Source organism: Ascaphus truei, chromosome 2 (genome assembly GCF_040206685.1).
Source record: "Ascaphus truei isolate aAscTru1 chromosome 2, aAscTru1.hap1, whole genome shotgun sequence".
NCBI lineage: Eukaryota > Metazoa > Chordata > Amphibia > Anura > Ascaphidae > Ascaphus > Ascaphus truei.
The window spans coordinates 307493585-307515249 of NC_134484.1; the positions used below are offsets into that span (position 1 = coordinate 307493585).

At 39.4% G+C, this 21665-nt stretch overlaps 1 protein-coding gene across 9 annotated transcripts in view; it reads left to right on the top strand.

Annotated features, from left to right (window-relative positions):
- UPP1 (uridine phosphorylase 1) overlaps positions 1–21402 on the top strand; it is a 33032-nt gene extending 11630 nt beyond the window's left edge. For all 9 annotated transcript variants that reach the window (XM_075586448.1, XM_075586450.1, XM_075586451.1 and 6 more), the window contains 6 exons: positions 1011–1128; positions 7365–7523; positions 11504–11618; positions 12369–12578; positions 19913–20059; positions 20432–21402. In XM_075586448.1, the coding sequence (XP_075442563.1) occupies positions 1011–1128; positions 7365–7523; positions 11504–11618; positions 12369–12578; positions 19913–20059; positions 20432–20571 (889 nt within the window). In that variant the 3' untranslated portion in view covers positions 20572–21402. The remainder of the gene's footprint in view (positions 1–1010; positions 1129–7364; positions 7524–11503; positions 11619–12368; positions 12579–19912; positions 20060–20431) is intronic.
- The last annotated feature ends 263 nt before the right edge of the window (positions 21403–21665 follow it).

The following is a 21665-nucleotide window of genomic DNA, read 5'->3' on the forward strand; positions in this document are numbered from 1 at the left end:
GAGCAGCTCTCTCTGCAGCTGAAAGAAATCGCCGGGTAAGCCCTTTTCAGAGAGGCGATCTTCACGTCGCAGGCTACTCTCCACTTCGAGAATTTTGCTATCACAGGTAATCGAGGCTTTCTGAATATCGTGATAGCAACGATCAAAAAACATGTGATTTAAATGTTTATTTTTTTTTTGTTGTTGTTTTTTAAAATATATATTATGAACGCTTATAGCATGGGCCCCCTATGTGTATTCCAGGATAATTACAGCACATTACAAATTAAGTGTACCTATGCTAAGATTACCACCAGGGAAAATACATTATTCATGTAGGGCACATTGTCTAAATATAGTGTTCTTTGGTCATAGGTTCCGCTTTTGCCTTATTTATGAAGTTTTGAAACATTCCTGTTAATGATAATTTTTGAACGACTGAGGCATTTAGGTCCCTATTCTTTTAAGTGCACAGTATGTCCCATGAACTACTGCACTATATAAAATAAGGGCCTTAGGGCTAAATTCTATATACTCTAAAACATCCATTGATGTCAATTGGGTCTTTCTTCCGAAAAAGTCCAGAATGGCCACACCTGAATAAGTCTATATAGAATTTACCCCTTAACATCAATGTCATTTAAAATACTGAGAAGACCTTTTGACATGCAATTTTGTACATCTTTTTAATGAACATGAGTGGGCTTGAGGAGCAGAACACGCTATCTAGTATTTATTATTCTTGTTATTTTACTGAATTACATTTTATTCCCCCATGTACAGTATGCAATAAAATGTATTAGTAGAATAACTTTTCTTTCAGAATTATTAGTTCATTTTTTTATTAATAATGTGTACAATATCTTAATTGCTAATCTTGGGTGCAAATATTGCTTTTGATTTGACCTAGAACTATTATTTATTAGTCCACATTGTCGGCATATATTTTACAGTTATAACCTCACGTTCTTTGGTTGAGTCATTTAAGTATACATTTTTCTCAAAATCTATATTTTTTCTTTTTGTGTTAGTGAAAACTCCATTCACCTTTCAAACCCTCATCTGGACAAAATGAAAGAAGACATACTATACCATTTTGACCTTGGAACTGGAACACATGACTTTCCAGCCATGTTTGGTGATGTGAAGGTGTGACATGACTAAAGACTAATGAAACAAGTTTATTGCAAATGTTACAAACAATCTTTAAATCTATTATGTTTGTTTTTTTTCTGCCGATAGCTCCAATCAAATTATATGTAAACATTTGTGAAGGGGGATTATGTCATAAAATTGCCAAGCCTTAAATATTATATCTGCAATGTTTATATGAAGAACCACCTTAGGCCTCGGACATGGTCAAAAAGACCGTGCTGAGCCGCGCTGAGGGGAAACATTATCCCTATCAGCGCGGTTTTAGACGGTGCTTCTGCAGGCGTGCGCAGGCGAGTGGAATTTCAGCCGACAACCCAATTTTAGTTTTCCCGCTGAGGGAAGCGCAGGGCCGGTCACGTGACTGCCAGAAGCCAATGGCAGTCCGTGACGTCGGTGCCGTGACATGGCGCGCTAGCCCCGCCTCCCACTCCATCTCCCGCCCGCCTCCCGAAAGCCTCCCACCCGGCACCCAAGCGAGCTCGCTGGCGCTCAAGCTTGGACAAGAAAAATCTCCTGCTTGAGCAGGAGTGCATGAGCGTCAGCGCTGCCCAGCGCTCTTCCCTGCACCATGTCCCAGGCCTTAGGCTGCGCTTATAGTGACGGCGACACGACGTCGTGGCAAAACAAATGTATTGCCGCCGTCGCGAGCGCTTATATTAGAAGCGGTGTGACGGCTTGATCGCTGGAAGTCGTCAATTTGATTTTTCCAGCAACCGCAGCCTGATGGCGTCGTGTCGCTGGCGCCGGCACTATAAGCGCAGCCGTGGTGGTGCTCTACAAGCTTGACTAGGGTAGGCCCGAGAGACCCCTAGAAACATTGAACAAAGACAACCAACAACGTACTGGAGGAATAAGCCCACAGCTTTTATTAATAGTACAAAAGTTATACATGTTCCTGACTAGCCCGTACTATGTAGGGAACCCCCATCGCTTCTGTGGCTCCTGATCCACGCTGCTGTCAGACGATCGACACAGCTGCTGTAAAGCATCACCCACCTGGGAGGATGCTCCCACGCACCAGCGGTCCAACGCGGGTTGAACACTGATAACTAACTGGGTGATATACCCAAACTTGATACTTATGGACAGTCTGTTCAATAAAACAGCTGATTGCCAAGCTGTGACAAACAGAGCATAATTTAAAATTTCTTGTTGAATGTTCATTTCTCTGAATATATATATATATATATATATATATATATATATATATTTCATTACTTTTTTTTTACTCCTTTTTATATGTTCCTTTTTCTTTTCTCATATGTATTATTAATATTTTTTTTCCCCAACAAATTCCACTACATAAAAATATTCACAAGGGGGAGAAGGGTAGGACTGCATTCTTTTACCTACCATGAGGTGAGTGGCACTTTCCCGCCTCCTCATCCTCGTTCCAACAGAATGGCTCCACCACTAACCCCCTTAACTCCATCCTACCAAGCCCACCTAAACTAACCAGAAGGGGCCTGATCCATGCAGTCATGCTACCCCAGCCTAATTGCTAAGGCCTTTCTTAAGTAATAGCTCTGTTCTATTTCACTTTTGCACATATGCCAATGAAGCATTGTCGGGTGTCATCATTTTTTGATGTGTTTTTTTTTTTTTTTTGCTATTGCATGCCCTAACATTCCAGGGCTTGTTCATAAGAAGTCCATAAACAAATAGACACAGGATACAGGAAACAAATTTGCCTTTATGAAGTCGTATACTAGTGGTGAAACAGAACACCTTTATTAACTCGATGGCAATAGTTGTTATGTTGTGGTAATGGCTATAGAAACCTATTAAACAAGGAACAAAGTAAAATGGAAGCTTAAGCTTATATTGTATGTCTTTTTATTTATATAGCGCCATTAATGTACATAGCGCTTCACAGCAGTAATACACGTGACATTTATATTTGTTATTTATATGATTAACACATAAAGGGGAGAAGGGCTTCAGACATAACAGTAACATTTTGGAAAGGGAGTCCGTGCTCCGAAGAGCTTACAATCTAATTGCTGGTAGGAAAGACGTATAGAGACAGTAGGAGAGCCTTCTGGTAAGTACATCTGCAAAGGGCCAAGGTTTATGTATACGGTGAAAAACTATCATAGAGCTACTCATATGCTTCCTTTAGCAGGTGTGTTCTTAAATGTTGATGGAGAGGGTGCTTGTCGGATTTTGAGAGGAATGGCATTCCAGAGGTGTGGGGCAGTCAGTGAGAGAGGTTTAAGGTGGGACAGGGCTTTAGATACAAAATGGATAGAGAGAAGACATCCTTGAGCAGAACGGAAGAGTCGGGATGGTGTATAGCGAGAAATTAGGACTGAGATGTAAGGAGGAGCAGAAGAGTGTACAGCTTTAAAAGTGAGGCGGAGAATTGAGATCATATATATATGCACCAAAACTTATTTACTCGCATATGGTGTGCCAGCTGTGCATTGGATTATTTATATATGTATATGTGTGTGTGTGTGTGTGTGTGTGTGTTCTACATTTGCACGCCCCGGGCGAGTGGATTTAACATTGTGGCGAGCTCCTATTGGCCCAAGCAGCACACGTGTGGTACTAGGTGGCGAGTACATTTTTTTGTTCGGCGAGTGATTTGATATATATATATAATCCAATGCACAGCCGGCACACCATATGCAAGTAAATAAGTTTTGGTGCTTATCCCATAAAGCAATAACAGACCATACGATACCTGTTGCAACACGACATCAAGGGACAGCACGCAGGTAAGTAAATCAAAAATGTTCTATATTTGATAGAAGACACAAAAACCGACGTTTCGGTCCCCCAGTGGGACCTTTCTCAAGGTGAAGCACCACCTTTTTTGATTTACTTACCTGCGTGCTGTCCCTTGATGTCGTGTTGCAACCGGTATTGTATGATATATATATAATATATATAATTATATATATATATATATATATATATATATATTATATATATATATATATATATATAATCAGCCGAAATGCTTTTTGCACTCTTTGTATACTTTTTTTGATGTGCCTATCTCTATCTTTTTATATACACTACTTGTGTGGTACTTTGCTAGCAGAGGCCATTTCAGCACTCTTGTTTGGTGTGATTGGTGTGTGTCCCAAATAAACACCCCCCCCCCCACGTGTGTGTGTGTGTGTGTGTGTGTATAGCTATCTATATATATATATCTATATATATCTATATCTCCTTTAAACAATTATTTTTTCTTTATCAGGGTATTTTACACTGATTGTTTTGCAGTTGAATGACTAGGCTCCCAGAGTACTGATATGGTGGCATGTTGTTCAATCCCAATCCCAAAACATACAGAGCAACAAAAGGCTTTACCAATGTTCACATTTTTGTGGAAACTTTGCCATTTTTTTTCTTGCTTCAATAGAACTGTAAAGATTTACGGGCCTATTCTAGTAGCTATTGTGTTGTATATGTCAAATGTGTGTGATTTGACAAGGCAATACAAAGGGGAAATTTTGTTTGTGATTGCACTGTATTCTACAAGATAATCCGCTGCTAAAACATTGCGTCTATTGGAATACACCAAAAAGCAGTGGTCCTCATTCTCCAGTGTCTGCATTTTCCCTGGGATTGTCAGTATTCAGGAAGAAAGCATGAAGGCAGAGGGTGCTAAGAATCTCATAGGATACACAAAAACTGTCATTCAAAACTCAATCTGGCTACCTACAACTGACAGACTCTCTCCAGTGAAGCAGCATTTCAAGAACTGCAGGTGTAATTGAAAAGAGGAAAAGGGATATTTGTTACCCTTAGTCAAGTAAACAATGGAACAGAAACTGTGGCGCTTCCCAAATTGATAGAAATGTACAAATGCCGTATATAAAATAGAATAAAATAAATAAATATATATTAATACTGGCCCTTGGTGGTTTGGTGCAGCTCTACCCGGTAGAGAATATCCCCGGATCCTTGAGGTAGATGGTGGAACAGATGTGGGGAGCGCAAACCATAGAACAGAGAATATATAGAACAAATGACAATTTGTTCTATATATTCTTTATTCTATGGTTTGCGCTCCCCACATCTGTTCCACCCCCTTAGTCAAGAAAGAAGGAAAGATAAAGATCTCATTTAGCTAAAAAGCGAACATCTATTCTTAATGAGGTACTACAAATGGAAGAATTAGTGGAGTAAACAACCATTAGTAAACCACATAGTGTAGTATGAAAGCTAATCGGAAAGAGCGGCCAGAATCATCATGCAGTTGACAAAAGAGATACAGGCTTCAAATAATCAAACTTTATTCCCCAACATCAAGTGACACAGGCAACGAAGTGGAAGTTTTCTACCATGAAATCAACCAATTTAACAACAAAAGAAATTGTCACCCCAAGATCATAATGGGAGATTTCAATGCAAAAATTGGTGCCCATCCGAAAGAGGAAGCATCAGTTTGTAAGTATGGTTATGGTAACAGGAATGAATATGGAGACAGATTGGTAGAATTTGCAGAATGCGAGAACTTCTACATCATGAATTAATTCTTCAAGAAGAATCCAAATAGAAAAGGAACATGGAATGGACCCAATGGAACCAAGTATGAACTGGAGTATATCCTAGTTAAAAAGAAACACTTTGAAGACTGCCCTGTCCGTAACTGGTTTAACAAAAGGCGCGATCACTGATTGGTTCGCTGCAAATTACATCTGAATGCGAACTTGGAAAGAAGAAAACTGATTTTAAAAAGACAACAAAAACAATCAACATCAATAACCTCGAATAAAAGCAGAGAATTTCAACAGATACATGGAGATCAAGAAATGCATGAGACAATTTAACAACCAATCATGAAGAACTCATGAAGATTGTAGTTGAAAGTGAAGAAATAAACAGGAATTACTTACAAAAAACAGGATAAGAAAGTATCTGATGTGACAAAGCAATTACTGAGGAGACAAGAAATGAAACGATCTCAAGACGCAAGAATAAGCATTGAATATGCAGGGCTGTGCAAGACAATCTGCAAATGTTTAACTGAAAATGTAACTGGTGAAGACTATTGAAGATAACAAAAGCTTAAAGAAGATAAAGCAGTGACTTATGATTCGGAAGAAGTAAATCATTGCACTAAAACAAGACGATGGATTAACCATAAAAGACTGTGCACTTATAAAGAGAGTTGCGGACTTCTACATAAAATTGTATGAGAACACAGAAAACAAGGGACATAATTCAGCAGATGACATGCGAGAAGAAAACCAATGATGCACCCTTCCAGAAGAAGTGGCAAAAGCAATAAAATCCATGAAGAATGGGAAGTCTCCTGGGGAAGATGGAATTACAACTGAAATCTTGAATGAAGCTGGAAAAGAAGTAGACTATCCTTGAAAAATTCTTCACGTGCTGCCTGAAGAACAGGAAAATTCAAGAACAATGGAGATATGCCATAGTTATCCTGATCCACAAGAAAGGAGAAAAAGAAGACCTCAAGAACTACAGACTAATCAGTCTATTTCCAATATCTTATAACATTTTTACGAAGATGCTCACTCGGCTGCAACAAATCTTGGACTTTGCCCAGCCTAGAGATCAAGCAGGATTTCACAGTGTTTACAGCACAATGGACCACATCCAAGTCATACAAGATCTGATTTTCCAAAGTAATGAACACGATCTACCACTCGGCTTAAGATTTATACATTCCGGGAAAGCATTTGATTCCATCTACACGTCAGCCGTTCTAAATGCATTAAAAAGAAAAAGTGTTGATGAAGAGCGCATTGATATTATAAAGAACATTTACGAGAAAGCCACATCAACCATTCGATTTTTAGATGAAGATACAAGCGAGATAAAGATCAGCGACAGGGAGACACCATGTTACAAAAGTCTTTCACTGCAACACTTGAAGTATTGTTCAAGACATTGAATTGGGAGGAGAAAGGAATCAAAATCTCCTGCTGTGGTGAACATTCATGCTGTGGAGCATACCATAGAATATAGATGTAGTCGCTTCATTGTTCCACCCGGGTGGTACTGTATATGGCGATATATTTTGGACATACTGAATCAACACTGCCATTGAATCCTGTGAAAACTCTGTTTTAGCGGGACGTGTGTTATCCCTTGGAACAATGAGACTGGCTACATCTGTAATTCACAGAATATTTTTTTTATAATTAAACAAGATTGCAACGTTTGCCTTCTAACAATATGATTAGATTGTATATAATAAAACATAATTTGCTTTTCTTTTTTCTTGCTGAATTCCTACTTAGTTTGTCTGTGTTGGAGGCAGCGCATCACGGATGAAAGCTTTTGCACAATATATCTTGGGAGAACTTGGACTGGGGGACCCCACAGCTGATGTCGCTAACATCTGTGCAGGAACTGATCGCTATGCCATGTACAAAGCAGGACCTGTACTATCAATCAGTGTAAGTAACATAAGCTACGATATTTAAATAAGATGTACTGTTGCTGTATTTTTACAGATCCTTACATATATACTTTAAGAAAACCGAAGTAACTGAAATCGCCTTGCTCAGCGAGTATAATAAAGTTGTAGGATAAAAGGTGCATTAACAGGATAAATGAAAGAGAGAATCACAAAATAGTCTCTGTATATTGCACTCAGTTATGATGTGAGGTTAATTAGACTACATTAAAAATGTACTTTTAATACACAAGTTAAAATAATGTCAACTATTTATTTTATTCATTTATAAAATATTTTACCAGGAAGTAATACATTGAGAGTTACCTCTCGTTTTCAAGTATGTCCTGGGCACAGAGTTAAGACAAATAATACATGGTTACAAATAGTTACATAAATGAACAGGGTATACATTATATACAAGACATTGCATGCACAGTTAAAGAAAATATATATTATGGGCGTATGAAACAGTTACAGACTAGATTAAAATGTGAGACAGCCTTAGCTTTGAAAGAACTTAAACTGGTGGTGGATGTGAGAGTCTCCGGTAGGTTGTTCCAGTTTTGGGGTGCACGGTAAGAGAAGGAGGAACGGCCGGATACTTTGTTGAGCCTTGGGACCATGAACAGTCTTTTGGAGTCTGATCTCGGATGATAAATGCTGCATGTGGTAGGGGTGAGGAGCTTGTTCAGATAGCTGGGTAGCTTGCCCATAAAGAATTTGAAGGCAAGACACTGCACCTAGACTCGAGTGATGACCAATCTAGTTCTTTGAGCATTTCGCAGTGATGTGTGTTGTAGTTGCATTGGAGAACAAAATGACAAATTGAATTGTAGAGGGTGTCAAGTTTGCTAAGGTGGGTTTGAGGTGCCGAGCCATATCCTATGTCTCCATAGTCAATAATTGGCATTAGCATCTGTTGTGCGATACGCTTTCTGACCAGGAGACTTAGGGAGGATTTGTTCCTGTAAAGTACCCCTAGTTTGGCATAGGTCTTGGTTGTCAGGGTATCAATGTGCATCCTGAATGTTAAGTGGGAGTCAAACAATAAGCCCAGGTATTTAAAACTAATGACAGGGATTATGGTGGTGTTAGCGTTGGTTCTAATCTGGAGCTCAGTCGCTGGAAGCTTTAAAAATTTAGTCTTGGTCCCAAATACCGTTGTTACAGTCTTGTCGGTGTTTAAAAACAGTTTGTTTTGGTAAATCCAGTTTTCGAGTCTCAAAAAGTCTGACTGAAGTATGTGTTGAAGGTCGGAGAGGCTATGGCTGTGTGCATATAGGATTGTGTCATCTGCATACATGTGTATTGAGGCTTCCTTACAAGCTGTGGGAAGATCATTGATGAACACTGAGAAGAGTAGGGGCCCCAGAACAGAGCCTTGCGGGACACCACAGGTGATATCCAGGGGGTTGGAGTTAGAGCCTGAGATGGACACATGTTGGGATCTACCTGATAGGTAGGACTGAAACCAGTTTAAAGCATGCTTCCCTATTCCAGAGCTCTGGAGTTTGTTAAGCAGGATAGCATGTTCAACAGTATCAAAAGCCTTTGCAAAATCTAGGAATACTGCACCAGTGAGTTGTCCCCGTTCCATTCCACACTGGATTTCATTGCAAATTTTTAAGCAGGGTAGTTACGGTGGAGTGTTTGGGGCGAAAGCCAGATTGGAATTGGCTAGGGAAATTTGTCTTGGTATAGTAATCGCTTAATTGGGAGTGGACAAATTTTTCCATGACTTTGGATAGAATTGGGAGAAGTGAGATTGGCCTGTAGTTTGAGACAGTGTATTTGTCCCTACTTTTGAAGATTGGGACAACTCTGGCAGTTTTCCAGGTCTTAGGGATATGGCCTGCAGACAGGATAGAGTTGACCTATGGAAGCAATTTGTTTGACAATGGCTGGGGCACCAAGTCGTAGGAACCTAGATTGTAGTAAGTCAGGTCCACATTGGCTGCTTAGTTTTAATTTGAGGAGCGATTGTGTAATCTCCTCTTTGGATACTGGGCCAAATTGAAAGTTGTGGGCAGTGCTGGGAGGGGGTGGGGCTATCATGGGTATTCCCATGATGAGATTCAGGTTTGTGGTTTGGGCTGCGTTTCGCTAATTACTTTGTGGGGTGTGCCACTAACTTATCATTGAATGCATTTGCAATGTCAGTGGGGTTTGTCAGAGTAATATCCCCCTTAGTGATATTACTTGGTTGTTGATGGTTAGAAGGCTGGAATATATTGTTGATAACCTTCCAGAAGTTAGCTGGGTTTGATGTATTCTGGTGGAGATTGTCAGAGTAATATTGTGCTTTTGCGTGCCTTATTTGCCTTGTGCACATGTTCCGCAGGCATCTGTAGTGATTGAGATCCTTGGTAGTGCCAGTTATTTTGTAGCTTTTCCACAAGGTATCCCTGAACTGGTAAAGTGCTATAAGGTCAGTTGTAACCCATGGAAGGTGGGCCCCCGTACCCTTATTTGGCGTAGTGGAGCATGGGTATCGCAAAGTTTTAAGAATTCATATTGGAAATAGTCGAGCACAGAATCAGGGTCGGGAATTAAATCGATTCTGTGCCATGGGCAGTTGGTAAGGTCATCCAGAAACTGTTGTGGGTTAAAGTTTCTAAATGTTCTAGTGAGGAGAACTTTAGGGCTTGAATTGGGCGGTTTAATTTTCCTTACACAGTACACTATTGCATGGTCACTGAAAATATCAGGAAGGATGCCAGAGGATTGGATTCTGCTGGGATTTGAGGAGAGAATCCAGTCAAGCAAGGAATGGTTGTACGATTTCAGGTTTGTCCGTCTGGGTTGGGAAATGAGTTGCGATAGGTTAAGCGATTTGATTTGTATCTGGATTTTGTGGTTTTTAGGGTCAAGCCAATTGAAGTTGAAATCCCCAAGAACTAGCAGCTCACTCTTCTCATTCAGAGAGGAAATGGAGCCAAGAAACTGGGTGATATCAGTCAGGGATTGTATAGGGGCTTTAGGGGGTGGTAGGTGCCAGCAAGCAAGATGGGCTTAGAAAAGGGGAGGCAGATTTTGCCAATTAGAATTTCAAAAGAGGGTGGGCTTGGGGGGCAATTTAACAGTGTAAATTGTAAGGTGTCTGCAATATAAAATAGCACCCCTCCTCCTCTCTTTGACCTATCTCTCCTAGAAATGGAGTATCCATTATAGTAGAACATGGACTTAACAATGAACAAATATTTATAGTGAAGCCCACACAAAATAAGAACTGTGTGCCTGAACCAAATATATGGGTAGATGTTGGTAGTAACTAGGTATTAACAACAATATGATCACCAAAAGAAGGTGGACTAGAAGGTTAACGTGTGAAATCACTATAGTTGTATTAAAGTTGTATGTAGTAGTAATGTATTGAGCAGTATAATGGAAAAAAATAATATATATATATATATATATATATACACACACACACACACACACACACAACAGAGAAAGATGGTAAAGTAAACTGTCCTTTAGACGGAGCAGCTTATGGTCAGCTGCATGTCTATAGTTATTAATAGAATGGTATGTAGTTAACCTCAAGTAGTCCCTGGAATAGAGCAAAGGGTAACATAAACTGCAGCCTGTTGGTAGATATACATATATAGTGTTCAGCCTGTCATGGCAATCAGATGAACTGTGCAATAAATAAGAGTTGCTGTAGCACTTAAAACACAATCTGGTCAGCCCCGTTCGCCAGGATAATCGAGAAAAGTATTAGCTTGACTAAATCACTGAGACAATAGTGCTACTAAGTCCTCATATTGTAGTTACTAATTTAATATTATATCTGAATAGACCGCCAGTAGACCGTTTTGGCTATTTTCGCTCCATTTGGCTATAAGACAAAGGACCAATAAGCCATCAAAGAATATTGGTTTTATAAGGCATCTTTAACAAATATTGCCATCTTATAACTTATTGTAAAAATAATTTGAATGAAACATTAGTTGTTTGTTTATCCTTCTCTTTTAGCATGGTATGGGAATTCCTTCTATTTCTATAATGCTTCATGAACTGATCAAGTTGCTCTATCATTCCAAATGCTCCAACGTCATTGCTGTTCGCATTGGCACATCTGGTGGCATAGGTAATGTACACCCAAGTTTTTCTTTATAGACATAATATACATGCTCCAGAGTACAATATAACAGATATAAAACATACAAAAATGAAAATGATCCTTTCTCAGATGAGCTTAGCTTTTACATGGAAGACAGGGTAAATGCAAATTTGTTGTTAGAGGGAAGTATGATCCTATGGGGAAAGGAGTGTCAGGTAGCCTTCATTATAGAAGTGAGTTTTGAGTGCCTATACATTTGTAATGTGAGACTTGAGGCCTCCCATGCAAATCCCTGTCAAGTGTCTTACCAGTTTCTTTCAATATATTGAAATCACAGGTCTTTATGTGTTGATAGCCTACTAATGGCTGACTGTTCCTGTACAGGCAACAGAAAATCAACTGTCCTATTTAGAAACTATGTCAGATATGGAATGGTTTTATGATTCTAGTACCTTGACCATTAGGGACATTCAAATCCCCACTTTCATGTTGGAAAGAATTAACAAAGATGGTTGGGGGTTATAGAAAAACTTATATACATCTAACATTGGATTTTGACAGCTGGTAATACCAGAATGTGGGAATATGTACTGTATGTATTGCATGTAAACATACTTACAGTAAGTCGGATTGTTGTTTTCCCAATTTCAGTTAACAAATTGTACATGTACAGTATATTTAGAAATGTACCTGGAATTGTTCAGACATAATATAAAACGAAGCAGACAATTGTTCTAAGCGTTAAATGGATATGCTGTACATTTTATTTTGGTTCAGGTCTTGAGCCAGGCTCTGTGGTGATAACCAGCCAGGCTGTAGACGCCTCTTTCAAGCCACAGTTTGAACAGATTATCCTGGGAAAAACTGTAGTCCGCAGTACGCAACTGGATTCTGTCCTAGCCCAGGAATTGGCTCAGTGCAGCAAAGAGATGAATGAGTTCAATACAGTCATTGGAAACACCATGTGCACACTGGATTTTTATGAAGGTAAGATAAATAAAATAGCAAATTATATGTATTAATGTAATTTATGTTGTGACCAGGACCTTATAGTTAGAAGTTCTACACATAACTGTCTAAAACATTTATACAGTCTTTTTATAGAGTAAATAGCATCTGATCATTGTTAAATAACAGGGATGCATACATTATTAAAATGAATAGGATCTAAAACTGTTCTACTCGTATTAAAATATATCTTACCCATTCAGTCGAAGACATGGGCCATACCTGTACCTGCTCATTCAAGTAGAAACTGCTCTGAAACCAGAATGAAACTGGCTCCCAAATGCCTAACTTCAATGTTTATTGTATTTAAGCAATTAAGAATGTGTAGTTGGCTCTTAGAGTAGGTGCATGCCCCCAAAGCTTGTTGTTCTTCTAAGTTGAGCAGGTTAGCTATCAATTTTTTGAAGGTCATACAACAAATATATTTGATCATCACATACTGACGAAATAATGATTACAAGTGTTTTTGCTAGAAGCTTGAGTTAAAATCAGATAAGGAGTGCTTTGAATCAGATGTTTTTTACATAGCTGTACAGTAGGTCTATGGGCGGTATACAGGAGAGGTATGCAGACCTGCCCACTTTGCTTGTGAATATTTGTGTGAATTTATTAATGATTCATTCAGTGGGAAATTGTTTTTTTTTTTTTTTAAGAATGTTGCTGTTTCTTTCCACCACCCCCCCTTTTTTTTAATGGGGGGGGGGGGGGGGTCAGTAAGGCAGCTGGGAGAAGTGCAAATGGAATGCCGGGGAAATCCGACATTGGACCGCAAGTACTAAAATATTTTGTCGGATATATTCCGACATTCGACCGGAAAGGGTTAAAAGTGGCAAAGTAGCAGCCCTCATACAAGTTTTGATCGAATTTCGACAGTGAAATTAATTGAAAATGCAATGCTAATTGACTTTCAGTGCCAATCGAATTTTCCACAAACTTTTTTTTGCATCAAAGGTAGATTCTTTGCCCAGTCATAATTGGAGATATTCGCCCAATTTGACTTATGTTGCTCATCTATAGCTTAAATTACCGTTTTGAAAAGGGAACACGATGAGATGCGTTTTAAAGTACTGTTGATTCTTTTATTTATTTATTTATTTTTTACAACCTAGATGTGTTGGATTTTGTTTTAATATGTATAATCTTCATACAATTTACTATGCAGTATAGCAAATACATCTTTAAAAGAAGTAAACATTCGTAATTTTTTATTTTTTTTTTCCCCTGGGTACCCATTTTTGGGAACCGGTACATAACTAGTACTTGCTCTTCCCGTTTTTGTTTAAGTATGTTTAGTTGTACTGTAGGTGTTAGGATGGTTTTGTGACATTTTCTAGCTTTTTATATAGCTCAACTTGTGTTGCAATTTAATTGCTTCAAAAGCTAATATGCTTTTTTTTAATAACGGCAAAACTAATGAAAGGAGTAACATTTTAAAGCAGCAATAAGGTTTAGCATTAAAAAAATATATATATATTTAATTTTTATTACTGAATTGAAGCAGGGGGTCTCAAGAGCTGACCCCGTTAATTTCAGCTCCAGGGAGCCCCTGATTCCAGAGATACTTACCTCTGAAGGGGGTGCTAGTATCTCTGCTGAGTTTAAAGCCCCTGGTCATATGGGCTAATAGGAAGCCGCACCAAATGACGTCACAGTTTCCTATTGGCCTGTGTGACGCAAGGCATTTAAAGCCACCATTAGATTAGACATACCGTTTCTTTGTATGCAGGGATACCGGTGCTACTATGGAGGTAAATATCTCTGAAAGCAGGGGACCCCCGGAGCTGAAATTAACATTTCAGCCCTGGAAACCCCTTGACTGAAACCAGTAATAACTTATTCTTAAAAAACAAAAACAAAAAAAACAATTAACCCGTATTGCTACTTTAATATTTTTAACACACTTTCCCAGCACACTCAAACCACAACACCCAACACATTATGTAGATATGTATGTATGTACAGTTGTGTGAAAAAAAAACGTCTACCCTCATTGAATTCCATGGTTTTACATATCAGGACATAATAACAATCATCTGTTCCACACAGGTCTAAAAATTAGGTAAATACAACCTCAGATGAACAACAACACATGACATGTTACACCGTATCATGATTTATTTAACAAAAATAAAGCCAAAATGGAGAAGCTATGTGTGAAAAACTAAGTACACCCTTACTGCTTCCATAGGAATTAAGATGCTAAGTAGCAGACAGGTGCTGCTAATTAAATGCCCTTGATTAATTGATCATCAGCAAGTGTGACACTGACTATAAAAGCCGAAATTTTAGCAGTTTGCTGGTCTGGAGAATTCTAGTGTGTGTGAACACAATGCCAAGGAGGAAAGACATCAGCAATGATCTTAAAGAAGCAATTGTTGCTGCCCATCAATCTGGGAAGGGTTATAAGGCCATTTCCAAACAATTTAAAGACCATCATTCTACAGTGAGAAAGATTATTCAAAAGTGGAAAACATTCAAGACAGTTGCCAATCTTCCCAGGAGTGGACATCCCAGCAAATTTACCCCAAAGGTCAGACCGTGCAATGCTCAGAGAAATTGCAAAAAACCCAAGAGTTACATCTCAGACTCTACAGGCCTCAGCATGTTAAATGTTAAAGTTCATGACAGTACAATTAGAAAAAGACTGACAAGTATGGTTTGTTTGGAAGGGTTGCCAGAAGAAAGCCTCTTTTCTCTAAAAAGAACATGGCAGCACGGGTAAGGTTTGCAAAGTTGCATTTGAACAAACCACAAGACTTCTGGAACAATGTTCTTTGGACAGACAAGACGAAAGTGGAGATGTTTGGCCATAATGCACAGCACCATGTTTGGCGAAAACCAAACACAGCATATCGGCACAAACACCTCATACCAACTGTCAAGTACGGTGGTGGATGGGTGATGATTTGGGCTTGTTTTGCAGCCACAGGACCTGGGAACCTTGCAGTCATTGAGTTGACCATGAACTCCGCTGTATACCAATGTATTCTAGAGTCAAATGTAAGGCCATCTGTCCGACAGCTAAAGTTTGGCCGAAATTGGGTCATGCAACAGGACAATGATCCCAAGCACACCAGCAAAGCTACAACTGAATGGCTGAAAAAGAAAAGAATAATTAGTTAATTTCACTTTGATGGAGGAACCTGACACATACTGGGATGCATTGCTTTCTTCTCCAGAATATATAGCAATACTCTGCAATAATGACTATTTAGTGTATAGTTCTCATAGAAAGCAGGCTTCTAATCAAGGTAGGAAAATTGGGATTTTCCCAAAAAGTAAGCCTAATGCCCATGGAGTCACACCCGTTCCTCCATAACAATCACCAAAGACCTGTTTATAAAAAGACCAGGACACATTTTATGCTCAAATATCATTTATTAAACATATAAGCAGTTACATTGATACCATAATTAGGGTAGATGTGAAGTGAGGGATATTACATGGGCTTTCAATCAGGTAAGATACACCTGAGTTGTGCTGAATCATGTCCAGGTAATCCCATTTTTATGCACCACCCGAGAAACCCACCAAATTTCCACTAATTAGAGGCATCGGCTTTTGTTCTACGAAATGGCTAACGCTAATCCATTATTTTTCACAAATGTTTGTTGTTGGTGTTTTCCAACACTAACAAAACAGTCAGTAACTGCAAAGCAAACTGTGTATGCTGCTTTATTTAACTATTAAACTATTAAATTGCAGTAATCAATCTACTAATGACCGTACTATGATTAAAAGGAAAAGGATACATTGAAAACCCTTTTTTTTTTTTTTTTTTTTTTAATAAGATATTGAAGAAGGGTAATTTCAAGTTGCAGGTATCATTGAATCATATGTCACTGGGGTTTTTTGCTTTCCTTCCTCTGGATCAATATACTGTAAGTATAAATAAGTATAGGATAAAGTATCTGTTGTCTATGTAGCACACTTTCCCCCACCCCCTTTGAGGATGTGTGGCTACGGTGTGTGTGTGTGGTGCAATACCTGTGGCTCACAGGAGGTTTGAGCCTCGGCTGAAGGGAGCATGGGGTGTATACTGGTTCGGTGTTCTTCAGCGCCTCCACCTGTAACGGACTCTACTGTGTGGAATTACCCGTTACAGGACCTATATACATAGCTTATACAATAACCACACACACTGGGTGAAACATAAAGTAACAACTTTATAACAGAACGATAGTATGACTACTGGTTACAGCCTACCCACCAGGCCTCACACGGCCGTAACCACCCGCCCAGTGTCCCACACACTTGTTCACAGTCCCCACAGTACCTGACGGGGGCCCTCGGGCACCCAACTACTCTTGTGTCCACAAGGATATAACCCCTCACCCTTATATGTGGTCAGCGCTGCCACTATAGTGTATGTTGGTGCACTTGTTTGTGGGGTACCTGCCGGGTGCATTCGCGTGCTGCTTCCTGCGATGGCGTTCAAGGACCCAATGATCCGCGACTCCGTTGCTTTCTCATGGGGTGGTCCCCGCGTGGGATGTCCACCTCAAGAACAGTGTCTTCCGTGGGATGGTCTGGTCCCAGACCACCAAGGGCCAGGATGCTGCGGTGTCCTGGCTGAGTTCCTCACTACAAGCTACAGGGGCAGTATCCCTATCTATGGGCCTGTCCCTGTAGCAGCCACAAACTGAGGGGAGTTGGGCCTATCAGGGGTCTCTGGCCCAGTGCAGATGCCACAGGCACCTGCACACTCTCACCCTATCCCTTCAGTGTCCAGCTTCCAACTCCTAACTACCATAACAATCCGAACTCAACTAATGTTCCAATCTCCCCTCAGGAGATTCTAGCAGCACTATTGGTTGCCTGGCAACATGTGGTCTGCAGCCTGAAGGTAAGAGGGAGACCTGGCTACATCTAAATTTAGCATAGGTTGAACTTGATCAACACATGTCTTTTTTCAACCTCATATGCTATGTAACTTTCTGATCCTTGCCCTCTCAGCAGTGAACCATTTGAACCTTCTACCTGCGTGGTCACATGATCTTCCTCACCGAACTTCGGTTGTCAGTGCAGCAGAAGATTATCCATGATGCATTTAGTGAAACCCGAGCCGAATTTCAGTGATCTATTACAGGAGAATGGATTGATCAGCAACTTGGCTAATCACTTGTCAGTGTGTAGATTGTATTGATGCACATATTGAATGAAAAACAAAAAAACTGCAGCTTTAATGTATATTTTGAGTTTTAGCTTTTATCTCTTCCTATATTTGATCCAAGAACTGCTGCTTCATCCTTAACACTTGAATACTGTAACTTGTTAGTTTGGTTATTGTTAATTGTGTTTCATACATAAGGACTTTTTTTATGATGGTTCATGTATGGTACTGTATAACAAAGGAATTCTACCTTAAAACTGCATAAAGCCTGTACAATATGCATATATAATGTATGTTCACGTCATACTAAAGCTTTTTAGCCTATTGATGTTACCAGTTCATATAAAGATTGAAGCCTAAAATCGAGAATCTGACAAACGCTACAATTTAACTACAGTACGTGCTTTTATAAATAAAAGCATTTATTTTTGACTGACAATTTTCTTTCAAATAACCAAAGTTTTGCCAATAGAAACATGAATAGGAGTTCAGTAACTGCTAGTCCTGTTGCAATATGAACAAAATGTGAGTCCTTAATCAGGAGGCTCCTCGTACTAACATTATATACCCTTTAATATATTTTATGTGTTTTAAAACGTTACTCTAGGAAATTTTCTTGTGCCTCTATTTTCAGGCATGGGCATAGGAAATGGAATAAAAAAGTAGCAGTGAACCATATCTAAAGACTGTTCAAACCCTTACATGCCCAATTACATTTGCATTGTAGTTATTGTCTGCAATGGAGTTTGAATTAGGGCAGCAAACTGGGGAGGGGGGGCGAGACTTTTCTGGGGGGGCGCAGTGTTTATAAAGGCCCGCTCTAATAGCGAGAGGCCAATGTAAACTTACCAGGCACTGGCCACGCGTCTCTATGACAACACAGCGTCAAATGATGCCCGTTGCCATGGAGACGTGACATCAAATGACGCAGCGGGTGATGTGACGTCACATGACCCCACGGCGTCATTTGACACATCATTAGACGCGAGGGGGAGCAGGTAGGGGAGGAGGGACCAAGTAGGGGGACACAGGCGCGGGGAGTTTGCGCACCGCTGAGTTAGGGAAATATCAACTGTTTGAAAAATTAAGCTCGAAGCATTTTTTTAAAATCTGTGTATCTACATAATAATAGCATATTCTTGTATAGCGCCACTAGTTTCACGTAGTGCTTTACAGAGACATTTTGCAGACACAGGTCCCTGCCCTGTGGAGCTTACAATCTATTTTTTGGTGCCTGAGGCACAGGGAGATAAAGTGACTCTCCCAAGGTCACACAGAGCTGACACAGGGAATTGAACCAGGTTCCCCCGCTTCAAACTCAGTGCCAGTCAGTATCTTCACTCACTGAGCCACTCCTTCCTATGCAAAAAGAACATAATAACGCATGCAAATGTACAGTACAAGTGGCTGAATGCATATGTAGCACATGTACCCCCACCCTCTAGGAGATACTGCTTCAGCTACGGGTGTTTTTGTGGTGTGCATACCTGTGAGGGTTCAGGAGAGCTGATTTGATCTGCGATGGGTTGGACATCAGGACAGGCTTTTGGTGTCATCTGGGTTCTGTGTCAGCGCCTCCAGCTTCAGTGGGTATCCAGTAGTCCTAGAGAGAGGTTCCACTGTAGCACAGTCTCTGTCTCTCATACCCCTGCCCAATTACTGCAGACTCAGACATGGATATATAAAACAAGGGGCTTTATTGTGCAGTCACTGCATAGACATTATAGCGGTGCAGATGCTGATCAGAGGTTGCCAGGCATCATGATGGTGCATGGACCTCAGGTAATATTGAGGCCTAATTGTCAGGTTTGTAGCCTTTGTGGCAGCAGATGTTCCCCAGCCCCCTAGGGGCTGGAGTGGACACGCTCATCTCTGTTGGGAGAGACTGACAGCCCTTCCTCCAGTCTCCAACTCCAGACTGGACTGCCCAACTAACTTTTAGCACCACACCATGATACTGTATGAAGAAGGGGAGGGCATAGTGTCTGTACCACCATTGGCTACACACACACCATGTCACCTCCTCTCCTGTCAATCAAAGGATAGGTAAGGGGGTCAATAGCCCTAGATCATCCTGTCACAACGTGCAATGCATATCAGGACTTGTGTGACAGGAGGCAGAGAAGCAACAGGACCAGCCATGTTACACCTACATAATGTATATAGAACTGTACTAATCTTTTAACTTTTTTTCATGCAGGACAAGCCCGTCTTGATGGTGCGTTCTGCTCATACACTGAAGAGGAAAAGATGCAGTACCTGAGAGCAGCATATGACGCAGGAGTAAGAAATATTGAGATGGAGTCTTCTGTGTTTGCAGCAATGTGTAATATATGTGGACTGCAAGGTAAGCTTACATTTGTGACTTTCATAAGTGATAATTATTACACATAATTTCCACTCCCATATGCTCACCCTACACAATTAGAAAAGTAAACACTCTAAGTAATGCAACTTTTTTTAGAAGTTATTTTATTAATTTTATAGTGATTCTTTTTTTTATCATGCGACAGTCTAGAGATTTGTGCTTTTATTTTATTTTGCTCTAAGAGGCAACTACTGTTTTCTTTAAAAAAAAAAAAAAGGATTGCAAAGGATTGGATTACATAATGCTAAAGAGTGACATTTAAGCAAGGACTGAACCACATGTGCCTGTTATGCACTGATATGTCGTTTACTTTGGATTACATGCTTCTAATACTAGTTTATGTTCTTGTAGCTGCTGTGGTGTGTGTCACACTTTTGAATCGTTTGGAAGGAGACCAGATCTCTAGCTCTCATGATGTTCTCGGGGAGTATCAGCAAAGACCTCAGAAACTGGTTGGTTACTTCATCAAGAAACAACTGGCCAAAGACTGAACCTGGACCTTCCGAAGAATAGGACCAATGTTCTGCTTTAACATATTGGTACAGTGAAGTCATTAGGATAATTGTACAACCTTGTGGAGCATTAAAATTGTTCATAAATGCACATATTCTGCTATTGTACAGCTGTATATTACTACTTAATATTATTTGAGCAATAGAGGCTTTAATATTTTTATAAATAAAAATATTTATAAATATTTTTTTTTAATATTTCCCACGTTAAAACAAAAAATAACTCTGACATTGAAGTAGAAAACATAAATATAGTTTTTCAAACATCCTTTTAACTTATTCTAATTGTAGATACACGTAAGATAATACTGTGTTGAAAAAGTAAAATACGCTAGACAAACTTTTATGTACATATAAAAATGCAGATGTAGGGTAGCTGCAATTATTGCACCTGTTAATGCATTAATACTGGTACATTATTTCATAATAGCTCTATTCTAAACAAAGGTTAAGGAGATAAGACACGTGTTATTTTAAGGCATTATTTTTCCAGTAATTTTGCGTTAAAGGGGGTCATAACATCTGCTACATTTGTATGTACGTAGAGATGGAAAACCATATCAAAGTGCAAAACAGACTGTTTTACAGATATGTGACATAAACAAGAATAATTAAGTAGATTATCACCTTTAAAACATCCACATTTCCATAGGAGTGTGGCATATTGATTTCATTGTGTATTGCTTGGCTAAATCCTTATAATGTAAGCATGACAAGACATGCTAATAATATAGACACAGCTTTGCAGTGGTTTAAATAGCACTGGAGGTGATTAGATGAATACTGATAAAGAGTTGCATATTTCCATTGCCATACACAGAACCTCAATCAGAATAAATGAAAAATATTGTTTTAAATTAATATTTTGTGAAAATTAAAAAAAAAAAACACATTCTGAGTTTACATTGTGTATTAATCAGGATGAAAAAACACGTAAAGGAAATGTTTGTCCTATGTAAATGGAAAAGTGACATTTCATAACCTATCCTTTCCTCATTGCAATATTTTCATAATAAAACATGCATGCACACACACTGTTATTTATACTTACAGTAAGAAAATGATTTATCACC